Source organism: Eptatretus burgeri, chromosome 7 (assembly GCF_056783735.1).
Source record: "Eptatretus burgeri isolate ZD-2024b chromosome 7, Ebu_testis_v1, whole genome shotgun sequence".
Taxonomy (NCBI): Eukaryota; Metazoa; Chordata; class Myxini; order Myxiniformes; family Myxinidae; genus Eptatretus; species Eptatretus burgeri.
This window is the reverse complement of record NC_140967.1, coordinates 39,063,650-39,086,247: the sequence shown is the minus strand read 5'-3', so window position 1 is coordinate 39,086,247 and position 22,598 is coordinate 39,063,650. Positions and strand designations below refer to the sequence as shown.

General features: G+C 41.6%; 1 protein-coding gene across 11 annotated transcripts in view; it reads left to right on the top strand.

The window, feature by feature from the left end:
- Positions 1-22,598, top strand: part of BIRC6 (baculoviral IAP repeat containing 6) — a 443,632-nt gene that overhangs the window by 14,182 nt on the left and 406,852 nt on the right. For all 11 annotated transcript variants that reach the window (XM_085888090.1, XM_085888088.1, XM_085888086.1 and 8 more), the window contains exons 3-6: positions 5,115-5,252; positions 13,558-13,751; positions 13,859-13,970; positions 19,496-19,578. In XM_085888090.1, the coding sequence (XP_085744216.1) occupies positions 5,115-5,252; positions 13,558-13,751; positions 13,859-13,970; positions 19,496-19,578 (527 nt within the window). The remainder of the gene's footprint in view (positions 1-5,114; positions 5,253-13,557; positions 13,752-13,858; positions 13,971-19,495; positions 19,579-22,598) is intronic.

Genomic DNA, 22,598 nt, shown 5'->3' with positions numbered 1-22,598 from the left:
TTTGATATTAAACTGTTAAAGTGCAAAAATGGAGTCCATCCATCCATTGGGACCATACTCTGTGCAGAGCGTTGGTGCTGCCGATGCAGTCTCCGAGGCGATAAGACACAATTCTGGACGGGTCATCATTCAGACACAGTATACCAGCATGCTGACACTCATTTTGCCGACCACAGAAGGATGACAAGCAGAGTCAACCCCACCTGGTATTAATTCAACAGCCGAGCAGGATTTGAACTCAGGATCCAAGGATCCCAAGCCCACCACCCTAACCATTAAGCCAACACCAGGCATACAACCTAATGCCAACCGTCAAATCCACTGCACAATGTAATTGGAGTTGTCTAGCCTATTGTTAACGAAAGAGGAAAAATCACAAAATTTAAGCTTGATGAGGTTTATTGGTTTAATGTCCCTCTAATATCTCATCATATAGATGCACAGAGTATTGAAATATCTTGTCTTTTGTTCTCTGTTGGTGTTCTGGAGAGACTATGAAGCTTCAGAAAGTGTACCATTTCTCTGGGAATCTGTCATTTTATTGTTCACATAGTATTAACGCCTTTAAAATAAATCGATACCAATAAAAGGCGTTGTGTGTGTGTGTGTGTGTGTGTGTGTGTGTGTGTGTGTGTGTGTGTGTGTGTGTGTGTGTGTGTGTGTGTGTGTGTGTGTGTGTGTGTGTGTGTGTGTGTGTGTGTGTGTGTGTGTGTGTGTGTCCATAACTCCAAAACCATGAAACCTAGCAGCCTGAAACTTTGCAGGCATACCAAGAAAACCCCAAGGAAGTGTAAGAGTGAAAATTGGGTGTTTGCGTTAATTAAAACACCTCTTTTGAACGTAATTAACGGCCTAATTTAATTATGCCCTTCATCAAGCGATCCTCGGCCACCTCACTGTCTGGGGTCTTAAGTCGTTTCCTGGGTAACCTCGCTGGGGTCTGAAGCCGCCATCTTTTTTGACCTTCTCAACCTTACTCTGACTTGATGTGGAGCAGGCCGCAACTTGTAACAAGCTGTTCATCATAGCTATGAATCGCTGGGTGCATCACAATGCTTATAAACGCCCAGAGACGTCAGCCAGTGTTCGTTGTTTTATTTCATTTCCCCATACGCGTTCACCACGAGTAACTAAAACAAATTACAAAATTTAAGCTCCAGAATCGAATTTACAACCAGTTCTGACTCTGAGAAAAGTGTTCATTTGTCAAATTTGGACATATGTGATATTTCTGTCGTCTCCGGGAGTTGTATGTTTAATATGACGGTTCGGTGATTGCCAATTGTGTGCCAAGCGAGCCGTTTCATATCGGCTGTTTTGTTGGAGTGCTTGCTTGAATGCTTAAGCCACTTGGCGAGTGCTTACCAACCTGCTTCATCGTTCGTTTTGGAGAAAAGTACACGTGCTTTCAATCTCACATCGATTAGACATACGTTTCTGCCTTTGTTGGGTCCCATGGTGCCGTGCAGTGGATGCTTTGGGAGGTATGTCTTCCACTGAAAATGTGCAAGGATCGCTTTGTGTGAACTCCATTTGGAATACACCTCTCGCTTCGACATCGATGCATATTAAACCAGAGTTGGTGTCAAAGCCACCTAATGCTCGCCTGTTTATACATTTATTGTTTTTAAAAGACGAGTCTAATAATTAATATTTTTTTATAAAGCATTGCAGTGAAGTATAATTATAAAGCAATATATGTATTTGTATATTGTAATCAGTAACAAGAGCGCAAGTGAGCACAATATATGCCCTAACAAGAAGGTATATACAGAATTGTGCTACTACATGGAAAACAGCATCCTGGTTGTCATGGCAACACTTTAGATGACGAACGTATGTCGCAACACACGTCTCCGCAGTCTGTACCTATGTACCAAATATGAAACGTGAAAGTTGAAAACTTTTGGAGTTAGAGTGCCGACAGGAACGGATGGAAAACAGCATCCTGGTTGCTATGACAACCACTTTAGATGACGAACGTATGTTCGTCTCCCTAACTCCCAAAGTTTTCAACTTTCACATTTCATATTTGGTGCATAGGTACAGACTGCGGACAGGAACGGATGGAAAACAGCATCCCGGTTGCCATGGCAACCACTTTAGATGACAAAGGTATGTCGTGACACAACGGCTCCACAGTCTGTACCTATGTACCAAATATGAAACGTCAAAGTTGAAAACTTTGGGAGTTAGAGTGCGGACAGGAACGGACGGACAGACAGGCAGACGGACGGACGACCGGTATCACATAATACGCCCCAATATATATATATATATATATATATATATATATATATATATATATATATATATATATATATATATATATATATATATATATCGGGCGTATAAAAAATAGTGTGGTAGATAAAAACATTAGAAAGGAAACTAGAGGGGGAGCACTTGGGAAAGTGCAAAACCTCCGCCGCCAATACTCCTGGGTCACTCAAGTGAACCTTCTATCTTATTCATTAAATATGATGTCAACAGTGCTGACAGTTATAGTTCTTTTCTCCAACATTTTTTTTGGGGGGGGGGGGTTGGAAATCACTTAAAACATGTAGAAATGCAAAAAAAAAGAAATCGAAATTTTGTTGAAAAAAAAGTTGCAAAAATTTTTTTTTCTCCAACAATTTTTTTTTGGGGGGGGGGGGGTGGAAAACACTTAAAACATGTAGAAATGCAAAAAAAAAAATTTTTCTCTAACAATTTTTTTTTGTAGTGGCGGGGGTTACTAAGTCCAAAATCTAATGGCATGATCCTTGGACCATACCTCACCCCCCACCAAGTTTCGTCGAAATCCGTCGAGGAGTTTTTCCGTAATACAAAAAAATTAACATTTTCATGCTCACGCCGGGGGTATCGCTATAGCTCTCTGTTCTTCGAACAGGCGAGCTAAAAATCAATAAGGTCAATATGACCAGGTGTTCGCCACGTTTGTTTTAGCTGTGAAGGCATCAAGTATAGATCGACATTTTGTATTTTCTGGCTTGGTACATTTTTTAATTGAATTTCACTAATTACCCACTTTAAGTCCTCTTTCAAAGAACGCTGTTTCAAGGTAAATCTTTGTGTTGGTCGTTTTTATTTACTTGATACGTGTGTACATTTGCACATGTGTGTATGTACATAAACTGTATTACCACAATGGCATTTGGACGTGTGTGTGTGTGTGTGTGTGTGTGTGTGTGTGTGTGTGTGTGTGTGTGTGTGTGTGTGTGTGTGTGTGTGTGTGTGTGTGTGTGTGTGTGTGTGTGTGTGTGTGTGTGTGTGTGTGTGTGTGTGTGTGTGTGTGTGTGTGTGTGTGTGTATGCACACGTGCCGTTGATTGGTATTTACATATGCGGGTTTCAGAATGTGGAATATAGTCCTCCCAGGGCGGGCTCAAAGTATCCACCTTTATTTCGGTAAGGGGTCACGATCCACGGACCAAGCTGTGAAGTTTTCTGTTTTCAAAATTTTGTGCTGAGGGTTCTCTTCAGGATCGTCACTGAGCCCAGGACAGCTTCCACTGTCATTCGTTTGAAATAATATTCCCGGGGATGGTTTTTAAGATCTCTGTGAGGTTCTTTGTCATCATTCCTGTTGGTCCAACTAACCCTGGTACAACATTGGCATTCTTCAGCTTCCGGGATCTTTTCACTTCATTCTTGAGGTCTTGGTGTTTGGTCATTTTCTTGATTTCTGCATTGTTTAGTCCAAAATATCTGGTATTAACACCTCACTTTGCAATGCCGCCTTCTCTCATTTTTTGTACCCAAGTGTGATGTCTGGTCGCAATGCTTTGTTTTCGATGTTCACGCTCGATGGGATCACGAGGTCGTACGTGCGCAGTATTTCAATATTTTCATTCCATGCTTTTGTTTAATGTTCCCACAGATTTTCTTGAACTGGGATTTCAATGTTTTTGCAGATGTGCCAGCGGATTACTTTACAAACTCTGTTGTGTTATTGTGTGTACAGCTATGCTGACATGAGATTTTTTATTTATTTGTGTTTGGTCATTAAACATAAACATATCATTCTTTTTACTAACGCCACATCCACCCCTCACCGTCTGTCCCCTCTTCACTCCCCCCTCCAAATAAAATGCAGCACTTTTCTCCCACACCTCTGTCTCTCTGTCTGTCTCTCTCTGTCTGTCTATCTCTCTGTCTGTCTATCTCTCTGCCTCTGCCTCTGCCTCTGTCTCTGTCTCTGTCTCTCTCTCTCTCTCTCTCTCACACACACACACACACACACACACACACACACACACACACACACACACACACACACACACACACACACACACACACACACACACACACACACACACACACACACACACCCCCTCCCTGCTGCAGTTTATAGCAACGTTTCGTGAGGTGTTGCTCTCCCCACCTCCACCCCCCTTCCTCGCTCTTCTCCCCTTCCTCGCTCTTCTCCCCTTCCTCGCTTCTCCTTCTTCACCCACTCCTCGCTTCGCCTCCCTCCTTTCCCCGCCCCTCCCTCCCTTCCCTCCGTCCTCTCTGCCTCCCCTCCCCCCTCTTTATCCCTTTCTCTTTCTCCACCCCCAGCTCACCTTCACACCACTGTTCGCGAAGAGAGGGGTTGTATTTGCTAGTCAACAATAAGACATCATTACGCCTTTGTGGGAAAAATAACATGGAGACATTATTGGGCAAATTAACACAGTATATTGGATTTCAACCGAGGGTCACACCATTATGAGGCAAGAGCAACAATGGATTTAAACACGCTGACTGGTTATCATAGATGTGATTACAGTTGCTGAAGGGATGGCAGTCGGAGGCTCTGGTTATTCTTGTGTTGCTGATACCGCAGCGGAGGTTAATCACCAACATCAGCTTCTGCCTTGCAGTTCCAGCAATCCAATTGCTTGTGGAATTTGATAAATGCTTTCTAAATGTGTTAACAAGCGTTAAATTCACTTTAATGATCTTACTTTTTCCTGTTATTAACCTTTTTAACGAACTTGTGATGTGCTAATTACTTAGCATTCACTGTCTAATAATAGGGGCTCTTTTTAAGGGAATTGAGACATTGTTGTGATTTTTGTGTTGAAACTGACTGTATTATTTGACGATAGAAATTGTGCTTTTTCACAGGCACAGCAGCTGCTGTCAGTATGTCAGAAAAAAATTGATGTGTCTGGGACAGAAGGTTGTGATGACTTCATGGGCCAGTTAAGGGAAGGAGTAAAAATTGCAACGCAGGAACCACCTGTAAACCACAAAGTAGCAAAGGTAAGTTCTTGGTATGTCAAGCCAAAGCACAAATATATGTTTTAAACACACACCATACATATTACGACATTGGTCACCAATCTGAGGCTCTCGGTGCAGACAGTGGGAAAGGGTGGTGGGGCGGGAGAATGGATGGGGAAAATATCATTAGCTTCCCCGCACTGAGGAGGTCATCATGCTTGCCTGCTTCTGCCAGCCTCTGCCTGCCTGTGCCTGTCTTAATTCTTTGCCTGCTCATCCGCCTCTGCCCATTTCATCGTTCCTGCCTTGCCCCGTTTTGTCGACCTGCCCATGTGCTTCGTCTCCTCATCATCCTGCCCATCGTCCGCTCGCCTTGTCGTCGTCGTCGTCCCCGTCTCCGCTGCCCTAGAGCTGAATCCCCTGGTTTTGACCCCTTTTTGTATGTGACTGAGTTCGCAGTGTGGTGCCTAGTTGCTTTAGATTTCTTTTACTTCCTTGCACATAATTATTTGTTATCGATTCGGTAATTTCCCTTTCTTCCAAATCCCAACTTGCCGTCATCTCCTCCGTTGCGATTACATCATACCTGGTTCTTTTGATTATTGTGGTTTGGGAAATAAACCAATTGGGTTTAAATGCTTTAATGTTTCTCCTGTCTCTCCTCACGACCCGCACGCGCGCTCTCCGCCATTAATTCGGAACACCCCAGTTGAGCCAATCGCAACATCGCCGGACTTTAATGTCCCGCCATGAAGAGCTTGACGTTCGTTAAGCCGTTGATGCAACAATATATATTTGTCTCCGTTTTGTTGTTGTTTCCTGTCCAATATTTTGTGTTAAATTGTACCTTGTTACCTCCACCACTGAAGGTGGAAGGAGGTTATGTTTTTACCCTTGTCTGTGTTTGCTTGTTTGTGTGCAGTATATCTCAAAAGGTTGCGGATGGATTTGGATGAAATTTTGTGAACAGGTTGGTGTGTGACAAGGACAAACTGATTAGATTTTGGTGAAGATCCGGATCCAGACCCGACTACTGGAATTTTTAAAATGATTCTTCACCATTGAGAGATCGGGGCTAAAAACGATATAAAGCACGATATCTCAAAAAGTTGTGGACGGATTCGGATGAAACTTGGTGGACAGGTTGGGGGTTGACGAGGACAAATTGAAGAGATTTTTTAGTGAAGATCCGAATCCAGATCCGATACGAGGATTTTATAATTTTTTTTTTAAGTTTCAAAGTTTCTCACCATTGAGAGATGGGGCCAAAAATGATATATAGCATGATATTTCAAAGAATTATTGGACTTGATATGTTCTACTGGATGAGGTATGCGTTCTACCGAGTGCCCTTCCATTTTGTGCTGTATTCGCCAAATTTGTTTTCGTGTTGTTTAAGGCCTACTTTAACTGTTCCTCGGTTAGCAACTGTGAAAAATCTGTGTCCCTTTTGGCTCCGCATTCCTCGTTTGGCTTATTTCTTCATAAATATTTTACTTTTACCTCCTCACCATTACCCTATTTCTTCAACTCACTTGAAGAAATAAAATCAAACAAAAAACAACCTCCTCCCTTTCTCAATACTGTTGGACAACGCTATTTGCGGGGGATACATTCCTGGAAAATGTTGCAAATGTTGAATCCGCGAATGTCGGGTCATTGTTTCACTGGAAAACGGGGGATAGGTTCCCAGCTGCTTGTGATTCATAAGCGAAAATCAAAAGTCCCATGAAAAACCGCGAAAACATGGAAAAAAAAAAACTCTCGTGAATATGTGAAGCACATGGCTGTGAATCTCGAAGTGGGTCGCATTTTATAAACCACAAATACACAAGGTGTGCAAATAGCGAATCCGCCAATAGCGGCGTCCGACAGTATCTCCAAACCGAGTGTTCATTGAATATATGCGCTTCTTCCTTCATCCTTTCAAAGCATTTAAAAACATTTTAAAATGCTTCACTTTCATTATTTCTCCATCAGGAGGACTACACACGTATTACTTCTTCATCACAATCTTCTTGTTCTTCTTCTTGTTCTTCTTTTTGTTCTTCTTTTTGTTCTTCTTCTTGTTCTTCTTTTTGTTCTTGGAGATATTTTCCAAAACGGTCTGTCTGCTAATCGCTCGGTCCACCAACCTTCTGCAACCTTCATCACCACCTTTTGCCGTGCCTTCAACAATAATTATTACTTCTTATTCCATAATCTTTATCTCCGTTTGTCAAATTTGGAAATTTAAAATCGGCATCCCTCCACTTCATGTCCACGATTTCCACTCCCCTCGCCTGCCCCCACTCTCTTAAAGCTTCGTGTCCCCCCTTTCTGTATCCCTCCTCACTTACCCCACATCCTCAATGTTCCCGCCTCACCCCGTCAGCTCATCACCGGTTACCCCACATCACTGATTCTAGTTTTTTTCATTCCGGTTTTCTCGGTATACCAGTGTATTCAAAATTCCAATACCAGTATATCGATATGAAAAATTATTCTGGGATAATTGGTATTTCAATATATTGCCGGACCCTACATCCGCGGCCAACTTAGGTTACTGACTTCATTTACCCTCATAACCAACGTGTGCCTCCCAATGGAATCCTTTCATCTCCTCTCCTTGTCTTGGCTGGAGTGGCTCAAGGCAGTATTCCATGCCCAGTCTTCGTCTTAACTTTCATTAATGATCTATCTGACTCTGGAAAATCCCCTTTATCTATTTTCTGACGACTCCACCCTCTGCCGTGACATCACTTATGCTTCAGAGAGACAAGCAGCAGCCTCTTCCCTCTTTTCAAACCTTGAGAAAAAAAATAACAAACTGGTCAAGCACTTGGAATATATCTTTTAATCCTGACAAATCTCACACTCGCTCTCCATCTTTCCGAAAAAAAACTGTCTGAAACCACATTTCAAAGTTTGCCTTCAAAGCCAGTCACCGACTGCGCGTCCTGCATCATACAAAGTCCTTTATTGGCACACTTTAACTCCTATCCACCAACACGGTCGTCATCCTCAGCTTGTTGGAGTACTGATCTCCCTTCTGGGCTGGCACACTTGGCTCACACCTTGCTCAGCTTGACACCATGGAAACCAAAGCCTTCATGATTATTGGAATCTCCCACGATGAGGCTGAGTCTACGGGGCTCTCACTTTCCCATCCCAGACAGGGCGTTGGTCTCTGTGTTGTTCTGCCTCCTTTCTGGCCTTGCACCTTCTGCTCTTTCTGTGCTTTGCTCCCTCCTCCCACCAGCCCACCCCCACCCTCCGGGTTTCTGCATGACGCACGTGGTTTACCATCAACCCCCTTCTGGTGAAACTCCCAAAATCCAGAATCACTGCTCACCTCCATTCATTTATTCCTCTTCCCCCGATCCCCAACTGTGGGACCAACTTCAACATTCTCTTCAATCTCATTCTTCCCTCCAACTCTTCAAGACAGCGATTCACCACCATTTCAGATCATGATATTTTATACCCCCATCAACATCCCCTCCCTTGGCCGCAAGCCCACCTCTTTCCAAATTTCCTGTTTTCCTTCCTGAGAGTGCTTCTGTATCCATCTTGTCCACCCCATGCGTCCTCCACTACCCATCATTCTTCCCCACACCCATTGTTTTTCAAAGTCTCCCTCTATTTTGCTTGAGAAACAGCCACTGAGGTTATCTTCTTTATTGACCTTCTCCATTGTAGAACGCAAAGGTATAAAATGCCAACCATTCCCTACCTCACTACTTTGTTGACCTCGTTATCATGAGTACGTTATTGGTTGTACATCTTGTCTGTTTTCATCACCATTTTGCCACAACATATTGGCCACCATTTTTTTAATATCTCGTGATTCTAGATGTGCAATAGTTCATGTTATTATTGTTGTAAGACCACAATCTTTTTTTTTTTTTCTTCTTCTTTTTTTTTTCTCCAATTGGTATTGTTTTTGTCTCTGATTATTTCGATGCAATCATTGTGTAATGATTACTGTTATTTTATACCTTACAATGTAAACCATACACATTTCAGTCTTTGGACTGCCTTATTTGGTGTTTTTTTTTTACATGAATTAACTGGTGTTATTGATTATTATTATTATTATTATTATTATTATTATTATTATTATTATTATTATATTTTGTCCTTCAACCCTGCTGTTGGTGGTTCCCCTCTCTCTGTTGATTTTGTTCTGTTGCGTCCTGATCTGTTCAGTGTATTAGCTTTTCCACAAGCCTTGACTGCATATACAAAACAACAACACAAATCAGGCTCGTTGAAAAAGAAAGTAGGTGAAAACTAGGAGGGCACTCGGTAGAGCGCATACCTCCACCACGTAATGCCTGATCCACGAGAACATATCGGGCCCAATACATTTTTGAAATAGCATGCTATATATCAGTTTAGCACTTTCTCTCGATGGTGAAGAATCACTTAAAATATTATCAGATCCGGATCTGGATCTTCACCAAAATTGAGTCAATTCTTCCTTGTCACACACCCAACATGTCTACCAGGTTTCATCTGAATCCGTCCACTACTTTTTGAGACATCATGCTATACATCGGTTTAGCCCGATCTCTCAATGGTGAAGAATCACTGAAAAAACTTGAGTAGTTGGATCTGGATTCGGATCTTCACCAAAATCAAATCAACTCATTGTGGTTACACGCCGAACCTGTCCACAAAATTTCATCGGGATCCGTCCGCAGCTTTTTGAGATATCCTGTATACAAACAAACAGACAGAAAGGGGTGAAAACATAACCACCTTCACCTTCAGTGGCAGAGGTAATAACGATACTCACATATCACATCACCACGATGGTCATTCATGGTGGTCCACAGAATTTTGAATGTTTGGAAGGGGTTCGCCCACCTAGAAATGGTGGAAACCACTTCTTTATTGGATTTATTGGAACCAGTCTTTTGTGATTAAATGATGAAGATTTGTCAGAATATTTGATGGTTTAGTAATACTTTTTTGGTTATTGGCTTTGTGCTAGTGAATGCTGTGTGTGTGTGTGTGTGTGTGTGTGTGTGTGTGTGTGTGTGTGTGTGTGTGTGTGTGTGTGTGTGTGTGTGTGTGTGTGTGTGTGTGTGTGTGTGTGTGTGTGTGTGTGAGAATAGATTACAATTAACTTTTTGTTTTTCTAAGTTGTGTAAACAAGTGAAGGAACCATCCGTACAAATTCCTTAATTACCCCAGAATTATCGTATTTTAGTATGACTTCTAATACTTGGTCCCACCAGTCTTGGTGTGATGCCATGCATATTTCCATCAAGAGAATTTAAGTCCTCCCCTACGTTGAACCCACTGTAACTGATTTTTTTTTTTAAACCACCTTAAAACTTCATGTACGGGGATAGAAAATATCATGATCTGTACGTGGTTTTTCGGCGGTTTAAAAAAAAAAAAAAACAGTTCCATGAGGTTCAAGAGAGGGGTGGACTTCAATTCTCTTGATGAAGTTTTTAGGCAGTTAAAAAGTTTTTCCCCTACACCCACGGAAAACCTTCCCGTCCAACCACCAGTTTTCAACTCATTCCCTCGTTCGGTTCAGCAATGCACATACGTCAAACAAACAACCAAAGAAATAAGCAATTAGCCATCTACCGGTACTTGCAAAATCGGTCACTGCGACCTTGCCTTTTGGACGTCAAAAACAATAGTCGAGCTTTTGATTGGTAAACGAATTAGGTGACCTAGTATTCAAAATTGGTTCAAATTTAGTCAATCGGATGAATATTGTCGATTTGATGCGACCTTGACCTTTGTCCTTTTCACCTCAAAAATTATAGGCTACTCGTGTTTGAACCAATTCAGTGACCCAATATGCAAATTATTTTCAAATTTCAAGCCAACCGAATGGAAAGTGACGATTATATGCAACCATGACATTTTGACCTCAAAACAACTGGCTTCGGTGACCCAATATGCAAATCCTGTTCAAATTTCAACTCAATCGGATGAGAAGTGATGATCTTATGTGACCTTGACCCTCTTGACCTCATAAAACAATAGGCTTCTAGTTATTGCATATCACTAACTGACAGTTAAGTTTCGTAAAGATTGATGTGGAATTGTGACCTGTAGGTGATTGACATACACATAGACAGACAGAGAGACACAGACAGACAGAATAACAGACCAGACCAACCAATATACTGTACTGACGAATCCCACCAGCAGGCACTTCTCAATGTTGAAAGGAATTTTTTCCACATTGTTTCAGACATTTTAAAAATGTCTTTGCATGAGAAATGTTGCAGTGTCATTCTGAGGATAAATGGATATTGACGTTGTTGCTGTGTTAAAAAATATGCCCATGCAATGAAAGTCTTGTGAAGTTTTTTTTTTTTTCACGATTTAATGTCCAAATGAAACCATCATTGGCAGAGAGACCACCGACCTGTGCAATGTAAAAGTAATAGGCCCAGAGACTTCGCTTCATTGTGGCAGATACCAATTATTTTTGAAGACCGAGGTTTCCATGGCATCAAGCTGACGTATGAGGTAGTGGCACCAGCCCAAATAGTGTGGTATGATGTCATCCCGTAGGATTTTTGTGCTAAAATTGATTTTTTTTGCTGTATTGGGTTGATTTGGAGTCCTGCTACTGGAAAATGATGGGGTTCAAATTTTCCGACGCCCCCCCCCCCCGTAGGGGGCCCTTTTCATCCCGGGACTCCCCAGACTGACCCCTCGCCTATCTTCGCTAATAATGATTCAATTTTCATGATCTTTGGGTCGTTTTAGGGGTTTTAGATCATACTGACTCCATTTATGACACTCTCGAAGCGACCGGAAGTGGCTATTAGCGACTTCTGGTGGCTACTACAGATTTCCGGTGACAATCGGCGTCATACTCAGGGTCCTTTTCATGATAGCCAGAAACAGTCACATAGTACCTCTTCCTATGGGTTTTTAGGCACGGGAAAATGATTGGTGCAGTTATTTTTGTGATTTTTTCAATCCGGTTGGGGGGGGGGGTCTCGGGATGAAAAAGGGCCCCCCATGGGGGTCGAGGGGTCGGAAAATTTGAACCCCATCATTTTCCAGTAGCAGGATTTCAAATCAACTCAATACAGCAAAAAAAAAAAAAATCTATTTTCGCACAAAAATCCTACGGAAGCTGTTTCAGTGATTCTTCATACCACACTAAAAGGGGAGAATAGTCCTCCATCAATATGTGGATGAATGCCTTGTACGGAGATAAATGTTCAGATGTGCCAAAGAAAGACTTTACATGATAAAGGATGCCCTGTCGGCAGCTGGCTTTGGAGACCAAGTTATGTGGTTTTGCCCAAGAAAGATCATGGCTGATGGTGAAGGCCAAACATTTGAGTAACTGAACTTCTTCAAGATTTTTGTTAAAGATGGAAGGGTTCTCAAGATGGTCATTTTGGAAAGACAGAGTAAAAATGAGATTTGTCAGGATTGAAAGACGTTTTCCAAGTGTTGGACACATTCATGATCTTATCAAGGTCTGCAGTGAAGGAAGATTGCTGTGCTGTCTGCCTATCTGAAGGATGCTCTGTTTGAAGGTTGAGTCATCAGCGAAGAGGTAAAGAGGATTTTCCAGAGACTCAGAAAGATCATGTATGAAGATTAGGAATAGGACTGAGATACAGTATGTCCAGAGAGGCAGCCCTGGTCTCATGCCTGAGTTTGAGGGACTCCAACCATTGTTAATGAGGCAGGCAAAAAGTAGCATGTCCAAAGCAGAGTCATGCGTTTTGAATCCAACCGGATGGATTGAGATCACTCCATTGGAGAAAAGGAAGGGTTTGGTGTCAATTGCAATGATGGATTAAATGCCCTTGCTGATGAGTGTAAGTAAGCTAATAAGTTGACTTAAGAGGATTTGTTTTTGCACCATGTTTATGTAATGCATTTTATTTGGCTGACTGACAAGCAAATGGAAGATGATCTTGGGCAAACGATAGGGTGAAGAGACCAGAAGGAGGATGTGCAAGGGCAGCAGAGCAGGTTTTTAGGACATGTGAGTTGATACCGTCCAATTCAGTTGCAGAATCAGTCAGGGTTGCCAGAAACTGAACTTTCTCCTGTAAGAAAGACACTGAGTCCAGGAGTAGTTGTGTACGAGGGTTTGGGATAAGATTTTGACGCAAATACCGAATTGAGGCATTCCAAATAACTCACGAGTGGAGTTGGCTGTGGTGCCATTTGAAGGGACGAAGGGGGAGCATACTCCAAGAGACAGATTTAGCAAGGTGTCACCAGTTTGTGGCTGTCTTAATGTGTCACTCTGTTGTAAAAAAAAACACAAAAAAATCAGAAGCTTGTTGATATTGTTGTCATTTTTTTCCCTTGTGCATGCACTTACCCTTGCATTCTTCTCAAGTGGGCTACGGTGAAGATTTGCCTGCCTCATTACCAGCTCAAAACAGTTGCAGGAGCGGTAGTCAGTGAGTTGAAGCGGTTGGGGTTGTATGCAGCAGCTCTACCCGTAGCTGCTTCTTTGATGGATCGCCTGTCATACCTTTTGCCCAGCGTGCAGGCTGACCTTGGTGGTGGACCGGGAAGGCCCTTGGACAGGTGAGACCTGTTGAAACTTCAAACCACTTTCAGGGTGACATTGTTAACTCTATTTTACCTTGTGAGTTTGTAATGGTCTTCTTTACTTTCTTGTTTGTTCCTTCCAGGACATTAATGTTCAGCGAAGCAAATCGCAGAGAAACATTTACTTCCTGGCCCCATCCTAGTTATCGATGGGCCCAGCCAGACCCAATGGCCCAAGCTGGCTTCTACCATCAGGTTAAAGTTTAATCAATAGTAATTATCATGCTTGGAGAAATTGCTAGTAACAATTTAATTGTTTGTGGCTGTAATTTTTGTTTTTGTACGGTGTTGGCGCAGTGGTTAGGGCAGCGGCTTGGGATCCAAAATGTCCTGAGTTCAAGCCCCGTTGGGCCACTGAATTAATACACCAGGGGGTTGACTCAGCCTGTCATCCTTCCGAGGTCGGCAAAATGAGTGCCAGTGTACTGGTCCCGGTGTATGCCCTGGTTAGAATAGGTGTACCATATCCCTGTGTGTCGTAAGAGGCGACCAGGGTTGGCGTCAGGAAGGGCATCCGGCCATAAAACATTGCCTCAAGAAAAAGCCAAACCCCTGCACAGCAGGGAAAAATGGCTGTAAAAACGTTTTCTCATACGGTGTGGGGAAAATTTTTTTATCACTCTTTGAAAATGTTTGGGCTGTTTCTGGAGCCAGTGATGTCTCCATTTCAAAAAAGTGCCTTTTCCATTTCCCCCCCAAAAAAATTATCAATGGAAAAATAACCATTTAATTGTGTACCTACACTGGAAAAAAAAAATTCAATTTTCCTCAACACTGCACAACAAATACTTTATGGAACCCCTTGGTAGTATATTTTGCCATCAAGGTGACACAAACATAAGGAACTAGAATGGCACTTGGGAGAACGCATACCCCTGCCAGGCTGAACAGTTAATGTTTTGTATCCCACTGATAGGCTGGAACTAGATCCAGACCTGAACCAAAATCGAATTGTCTTGTTCTTGTCACCTACCCAACACATTCACGTAGTTTTGTCATAGTCCGTCAACAACCTTTTGAGATATCGTGCTACAAATCGTTTTTGCCCCTATCGCTTAACGGTGAAAAATGGCTTCAAAAAATTCTCGGATCCAGATCCGGATTGGGATCTTCACCAAAATCAAATAAATTCGTCCTTGTCACACACTCAACCTGTCCATCAAGTTAAGTCCAAATCCGTCCATAACTTTTTGAGATATCCTGCTCACAAACAGACTGACAAACAGGCAAACAAGCAGTCATAGACTGGTACTTACGAAATCGTCAACTTGACCTCTGACCTTGTCTAATAAAAGCTGTCTCTGGAGAAGGTAGCGACGCAAACCAGAAGTTTCTACGATGATTCTGTACCAAACCATCAAAAATCGTAACGTCGACCGAAGCAAAAATCTCCATTTCTCCACGCAATTGTACCTTAACGTAACTCAACGACGCGTCTGCTCGAGCGCACTGCATCATGGGACGACCCGTGACACGTCGAGTGAAATATTTTTTATACAATCTTAAAACGTCTCCAAAACGTCAGATTTTTACCAAAAGACCCGTATCTTGCCAAGAGGTGACCACGTGTGACTTCTTTAAGGTCACACTGAGGTGAACAGAGCTGCTATCCACCAGGAGCGACTCCTTGAGGAATATCTGCCTACGAGAGATTCCGATGAGAATCGTTCTACGGAGTAACCATGAAAAATATGCTTTTGCCTCATAACGTCACCAAATGACGTCATAATGTCTCAAGCTTGACATATCTAGAAAGCACTCATCAAGGTGTTCAATTTGAGGTACTTCATGATATGGTTCCTAAAACTTGAAAATTTGACCTGGGGGTCAAATATGTTTGACCTGAGGCGCTAACCATGAAGATCAAGGCTAATCAAAAATTAATCAGCTGAGCGCCAGACCATGAACTACATTCCCATGAAGTTTGAAGACGATCCGATCAAAATTATTCAAAAAAATAAGGGTTTCGTCGACTCCCCTGACTTGCGACAGTGACCTTGACCTTTGACCTTGACCTTCAAAATTTTATGCGCTGAAAGAGACCTCTATAGGCCTCTGATATGTGAAGTTACAAAAATTTCCAATGATAACTGTGCTCTGCAGAGTGATTTATAAGTGATTACAGACAAAAAAAAACAAAAAATAAAAAAAAAACATATGAAGGTCAAGGCCAATCGCCACCAAAAATTAATCAGCTGAGTGCCAGACCATGAACTATATTCCCATGAAGTTTGAAGACGATCCGATCAAAATTACTCAAAAAATAAGGGTTTCGTCGACTCCCCTGATTTGCGACAAAGTGACCTTGACCTTTGACCTTGACCTTCAAAATTTTATGCGCTGAAAGGGACCTCAATAGGCCTCTGATATGCGAAGTTACAAAAATTTCCAATGATAACTGTGCTCTGCAGAATTTTTTATACGTGATTACAGACAAAAAAAAAAAAATTAAATAAAATGAAAAAATGAAAAAAAAAACATACAAGCTGACGAACATATCTTGCAAAAACTTCGTTTTGGCAATATAACAAACACACAAACAAACACACAAACAAGCAGTCATAGACTGGTACTTACGAAATCGTCAACTTGACCTCTGACCTTGTCTTGTAAAAGCTGTCTCTTGGGAAGGTAGCGACGCAAACCAGAAGTTTCTATGATGATTCTGTACCAAACCATCAAAAATCGAATGTTTGACCTCACTGTGACCTTGACCTTTGACCGATTTTGACTAAAATCTAATCAGCACTTGCCATCACCCTCCTGAATCACGTGGTGTAATTTGACATTGGTAGCTTCTTCCGTTCTCGAGTTATAATTTTTTTGATGTTTGACCTCACTGTGACCTTGACCTTTGACCGATTTTGACCAAAATCTAATCAGCGGTAGCCATCACGCTCCTGAATCACGTGGCCTAATTTGACATTGGGAGCTTCTTCCGTTCTCGAGTTATAACTTTTATTTGGATGTTTGACCTCACTGTGACCTTGACCTTCGACCGATTTTGACCAAAATCTAATCAGCACTAGCCATCACGCTCCTGAATCACGTGGTGTAATTTCACATTGGTTGCTTCTTCTGTTCTTGAGTTATCGTTCCTTAAAACAAACAAACAAGCAGTCATAGACTGGTACTTACGAAATCGTCAACTTGACCTCTGACCTTGTCTTATAAAAGCTGTCTCTAGAGAAGGTAGCGACGCAAACCAGAAGTTTCTACGATGATTCTGTTCCAAACCATCAAAAATCGAATGTTTGACCTCACTGTGACCTTGACCGTTGTCCGATTTTGAGCAAAATCTAATCAGCGCTAGCCATCACCCTCCTGAATCACGTGGTGTAATTTGACATTGGTAGCTTCTTCCGTTCTCGAGTTATCTGTACCAAACCATCAAAAATCGAATATTTGACCTCACTATGACCTTGACCGTTGTCCGATTTTGAGCAAAATCTAATCAGCACTAGCCATCACCCTCCTGAATCACGTGGTGTAATTTGACATTGGTAGCTTCTTCCGTTCTCAAGTTATCTGTACCAAACCATCAAAAATCGAATATTTGACCTCACTGTGACCTTGACCTTTGACCGATTTTGACCAAAATCTAATCAGCACTAGCCATCACCCTCCTGAATCACGTGGTATAATTTGACATTGGTAGCTTCTTCCGTTCTCGAGTTATCGTGCCTACAAACAAACAAACAAACAAACAAACAGAAACGGAAGGCATCAATATACTTGTTAAATCTTTAGATTTTGTGAGTAACAAGCAGTCATTGACTGGTTCTTACGAAATCGTCAACTTGACCTCTGACCTTGTCTAATAAAAGCTGTCTCGTGGGAAGGTAGCGACGCAAACCAGAAGTTTCTACGATTATTCTGTACCAAACCATCAAAAATCGAATGTTTGACCTCACTGTGACCTTGACCTTTGACCGATTTTGACCAAAATCTAATCAGCGCTTGCCATCACCCTCCTGAATCAGGTGGTGTAATTTGACATTGGTAGGTTCTTCCGTTCTCGAGTTGTAATTTTTTTTGATGATTGTCCTCACTGTGACCTTGACCTTTGACCGATTTTGACTAAAATCTAATGAGCGCTAGCCATCACCCTCCTGAATCACGTGGTGTAATTTGACATTGGTAGCTTCTTCTGTTCTTGAGTTATCGTGCCTACAAACAAACAAACAAACAAACAAACAAACAAACAAACACACGAACAAACACACAAACAAACAGAAACGGAACTGATCAATATACTTACGAAATCTTTTGATTTCGTAAGTAACAAACACACAAACACACAAACACACAAACAAACAAACAGAAACGGAACTGATCAATATACTTATGAAATCTTTAGATTACGTAAGTAACAACCAAACGGGGGTAAAAACCTAACCTTCATCCACCTTCAGTGGTGGAAGTAATAATGAAATGAAAATCTAATTTTCGATGACAGTTGGGGAAAAATGTGGAAACGATCTGTGGAATGTGGGACTCGAAACTAAATCATTCTTAAGATGAAACACAAAAAAACGAAGTCCATTTATGCTCATCGACAAAGTACATTCACAGATGTGTTGGTGTGTACATCCTTGCAATAATTCATGGACCGGTGTTTGTGTGTTTGTGTGTGTGATTGTGTTGGTGTTTGTTTGGCACGCTACTCCTCCTACAGTTCTGGGCTGATTACATTCGGACTTGCTACATCTGATTAGCATGACCCCAATTAGTGTACAGGGGTGTTTTTATCTTTGCTGCTGGTTTTTGGGGGGAAGGGGGAGGGACGAGGAAAATTCTCTATGTAAATGTGTATCGTGTAGCGCCGCTTCCAGGTGGTGGAGGATATTACAAGACTCCACCATTCACAGTGCAGTATTCTTGTCCCCACGTTTTCCAGTACAGTGAGGTGTCTTGAATTACAAGCAGTAGTTATGTTTTTTTGCTTCATACACGTAACCCACATTTTTATTATGATTTTTGGTCATACAGAGCTGAGAATTCTTTGCATTTTCTGTCATCATGGAAAACTACCTGCTGCATGTTTCACAAACACATGCATCTCATGCTTTTGATGCAATCTCTCATTTACTCTTAGTTGTTTAGCTCTTTGATATATATATATATATATATATATATATATATATATATATATATATATATATATATATATATATATATATATATATTTTTTCTTTGTGCAACCGCTTTGTCTATGACTGAAAAACTGTCCACTCTATAAAATATTTTGTCACACTTTTCTCTCTTCTCTCCTCTCCATTCATGTTTCGGTTTCGGCCCCATCCTACTTTATCCAGCCGAAGGATCGATCTACGTAAATTGTATGCATCATATGTGGAATCCCCCCCCCTCATAATACAGAGCAATTAATCATTACTATTGACGTTTGATTTTGTAACTCAGCAAAATGAGATTCGACTGAGGTGTTGTTGCTCAAGACAAGATTGGCAGCTTCTGGTGCACAGGCTGTTTTATATACATATAAATCACTCCAAGATTCATATTTGTCTTAAATTTTCCAGAGTAATCTAAAATGCATGCGTTCCTTCCTTCACGAATATGTTCTTATTTGTAGTGTAAAGGAATACAATCCATCACAAGAGTCAAGAGAGATGTCTGGGATTGGGAAGATGGTTGGGGGAGGGAGATAGATGGTCAAAGAGTATAAATAACAAGATTTTTTTCTGTCGTTTTTACAGCCAACGACCAATGGGGATGACAGGGCCATGTGCTTCACGTGCAGTGTTTGCCTCGTGTCTTGGGAGCCCACTGACGAGCCGTGGTTTGTCACCGCACATCACCCGTGATCAGCCGCCATTTGTACATGCCTCATCGTTTGAGGTCCATTGCATCAAAACATCTCTTTTGGAGTTGTGAATTGACTGCCAAGTGAAAACATAAACATTTATTTTTTGATGAATCTGACACGGCTTGCCTTTGCAGGTCCCTCCTTGGCTGTGAAATGTCATATGCTTTAAACACAGCCACTCAGGGACAAACAAAGGCAAGATAGGTCTGCTTCCTCAAAAATTATTGAGAAATTAATTGGGTTGAATCTTGCTGCTGAATGGTGAATTCCTTTAATTTAACAATGCAAGGTTAAATAAGTTATCATGGTTGGACTTGGTAATGTTTTTAATTTTTGAAATGTGTTTGGTTTTGAAATCGAACCAACCAAAGCATAACTAGAAAGCATCTCAAAATGCAAAGCCCATCTGCATTAGCTTTGTACTCAAACTAAACTGGATGAAAACTACAGTTTAAAAAAAAATTGTCCATTTTTATTAATTTGTGTTCTCCACAATGTCATAATAATAGTTTGTTGAAGATTTGATGACATAGCTCAATTGGTAAAAAATGTTATGGCCTGCATGTGCACACTGACTGTCAAGGTAAACAAAGATTTCAATCAAAACATTTATGGCTGGTGCACCACTTCACCAATGACATGATGCATTTAATCCAAGATGGCTGCCATACCACCTGACCTATGACACCACAATTATCATTAAAATATTCTCAGTGGGGGGAGGGGGGGTTGCTACTATGCTGAAAAATTTGGGTCAATCAGAGAAGTGGTTGCGGAGAAAAAAAAAAGTTAAATAAATAATACAGTACAAAAAAATAGCCAAAAAAGGGACGAAGAATACCAATAATCGTAATGTAAACAATTTGAACAAAATTATTAAGATACCTTCTCAATATTCTCATAATAAAGCTTTGTTGAAAATTTATGACAAAAGCTCAAATGGTAAAAAAAGTTATGGCCCAGACAGACAGACGGATACAAAAGTGATCGCAAAACCCCGTCTTCCGCTGCGTGGAGGACGGGCGTGTGAATTTGTAATTACGTTGACCTGTGCAAGAATACAGGGTGTTCCAAAAACATCCGGATAACTTTGTTTGTTAATATATTTAGAACCACAAGCGATACAATGATACCCTTTGGTTTATATGATACAGAAACTCAGAAAGTTCTGTTCACACCATCAATACACTTCAATATGAGCTCCATTTGTAATGCGCAGGACATCAAGGTGGAACTCAAGTTCTTGCCATGATTGACTCAACATGTTTGCATCCATCAATGCGCATGCAGCTTTGATCCGAGAATGAAGATCCTGCAGGTTTCCCACCATGGTGTTGCGGACATCTTCGCCAAACTCCCACAGAAGAAAATCAAGGGGGTTATGTCTGGTGATTGTGGGAGCCACGTGGTTGGTCCATCTCGGCCAATTCAGCGACCTGGAATGTTTTCATTCAGGATGGCTCGAACGACTAAAGCCCAATTAGGGAGAGCTGTGTCCTGTTGAAAAATTATATTTGGTTGCAGGTCTTCAATCAGTGGGAATGGGAATCCTTCGAGCATGTTCATGTAAATTGATGAGGTCACTTTATCCTCTGCAAAGAAAAATGGACCCACCAAGCGGTCATAGAGAAGGCCACACCACACATTGACCTTTGGACTGTCTTGTATGTGTTGAATGATCATGTGGGGGTTTTCAGAGCCCCAGATCCTCACATTGTGTCAGTTGACCTTCCCCAATACATGAAAGCAAGCTTCGTCTGTGAACGTGACCTTTTCCAGATAATCTTCGTCGTCCTTTATCCGACTGAGCATTTCCAAGGCAGATGCCTTGTGTTTGGGTCTGTCATTTGGTTTGAGTTCCTGCAGAATCTGCACCTTATAAACATAAAGCTTCAGTCTTTTATGCAAAATCCTGTGTACAGTGGTGGTTTGTAGTCCCAGTTCTCTGGATTCACATCATATTGATTTTCTGGGGCTTTGTTGAAATGATTCACGCACTCGTTCAACATCTGCTGCACTCGTGCTTGGTCGACCGGTACCTTTTCTGTTTCTGACAACTTCCAGTCTCTTTAAACCTTTTGTACCACTCTCCGATACTAGTCTGTGATAGGGGATTCCTTCCATACCTCGTACGGAAATTACATTGAGCTTTCGTGTCGTATTTCGTCTCTGAACCTTTCGACGCACTGAGCTTTCTCTTGTGGAGTCTCCATTTTCTTTTACATAAAACCACCAGACCTGAAAATATCGAAAACTTTTTGGTTTCTGCATCATATAAAACAAAGGGTATTGTTGTGTCATTTATGGTATTAAATATATTAACAACCAAAGTTGTCTAGGTCTTTTTAGAACACCCTGTACTTCTCCTTCTCCTCTTCCCTTTTAAAGGGGTGAGGTCCAATGGTACCAATATTCTGCCATGCCTTGACCATGATATTCCTCCACTTCCCCCTGTCCTCAGCCAACTCTCTCCACTCTCCAACTACCCCCACCTTATTGATATCTCTGCTCACACAATCTTCCCATTTCAAATGTGGTCAACCTCTTTTTCTCCGACCTCACTCCCTCAACCTATCCACTCTCTTTGTCATTCTCTCCCCCCCCCCCCCAATCCGCATCAAGTGTCCAGCCCACTTCAACCGGCCTTTTACCAATCTCTCTGTCAAGCTTATTTACACACCAATTTCCTCCTTCAGTTCATCCATCCTCCTTCTATACACCTTCTTCACTCTCACAGTCCTTCTGATCCAGTTGTTCTAACAGACCTGCAACCTCTGTTGTTTTATCTCTGTCAGCTGCACTGTTTTCAGACCAAAAAGGTATGCCAGCATTACACAAGATACCAGGGCGTTCCCTTTCAATTTCCTTTATGTTTTTCTGTCTGCCATCAATCTCTCCACCCTCCACATATTTGCACTCACCTGAATCCTCCGCACCTCTGCCTCCGAACTACCATCCCTAGTCACTGTTCCCCCAAGATACTCAAATGTATT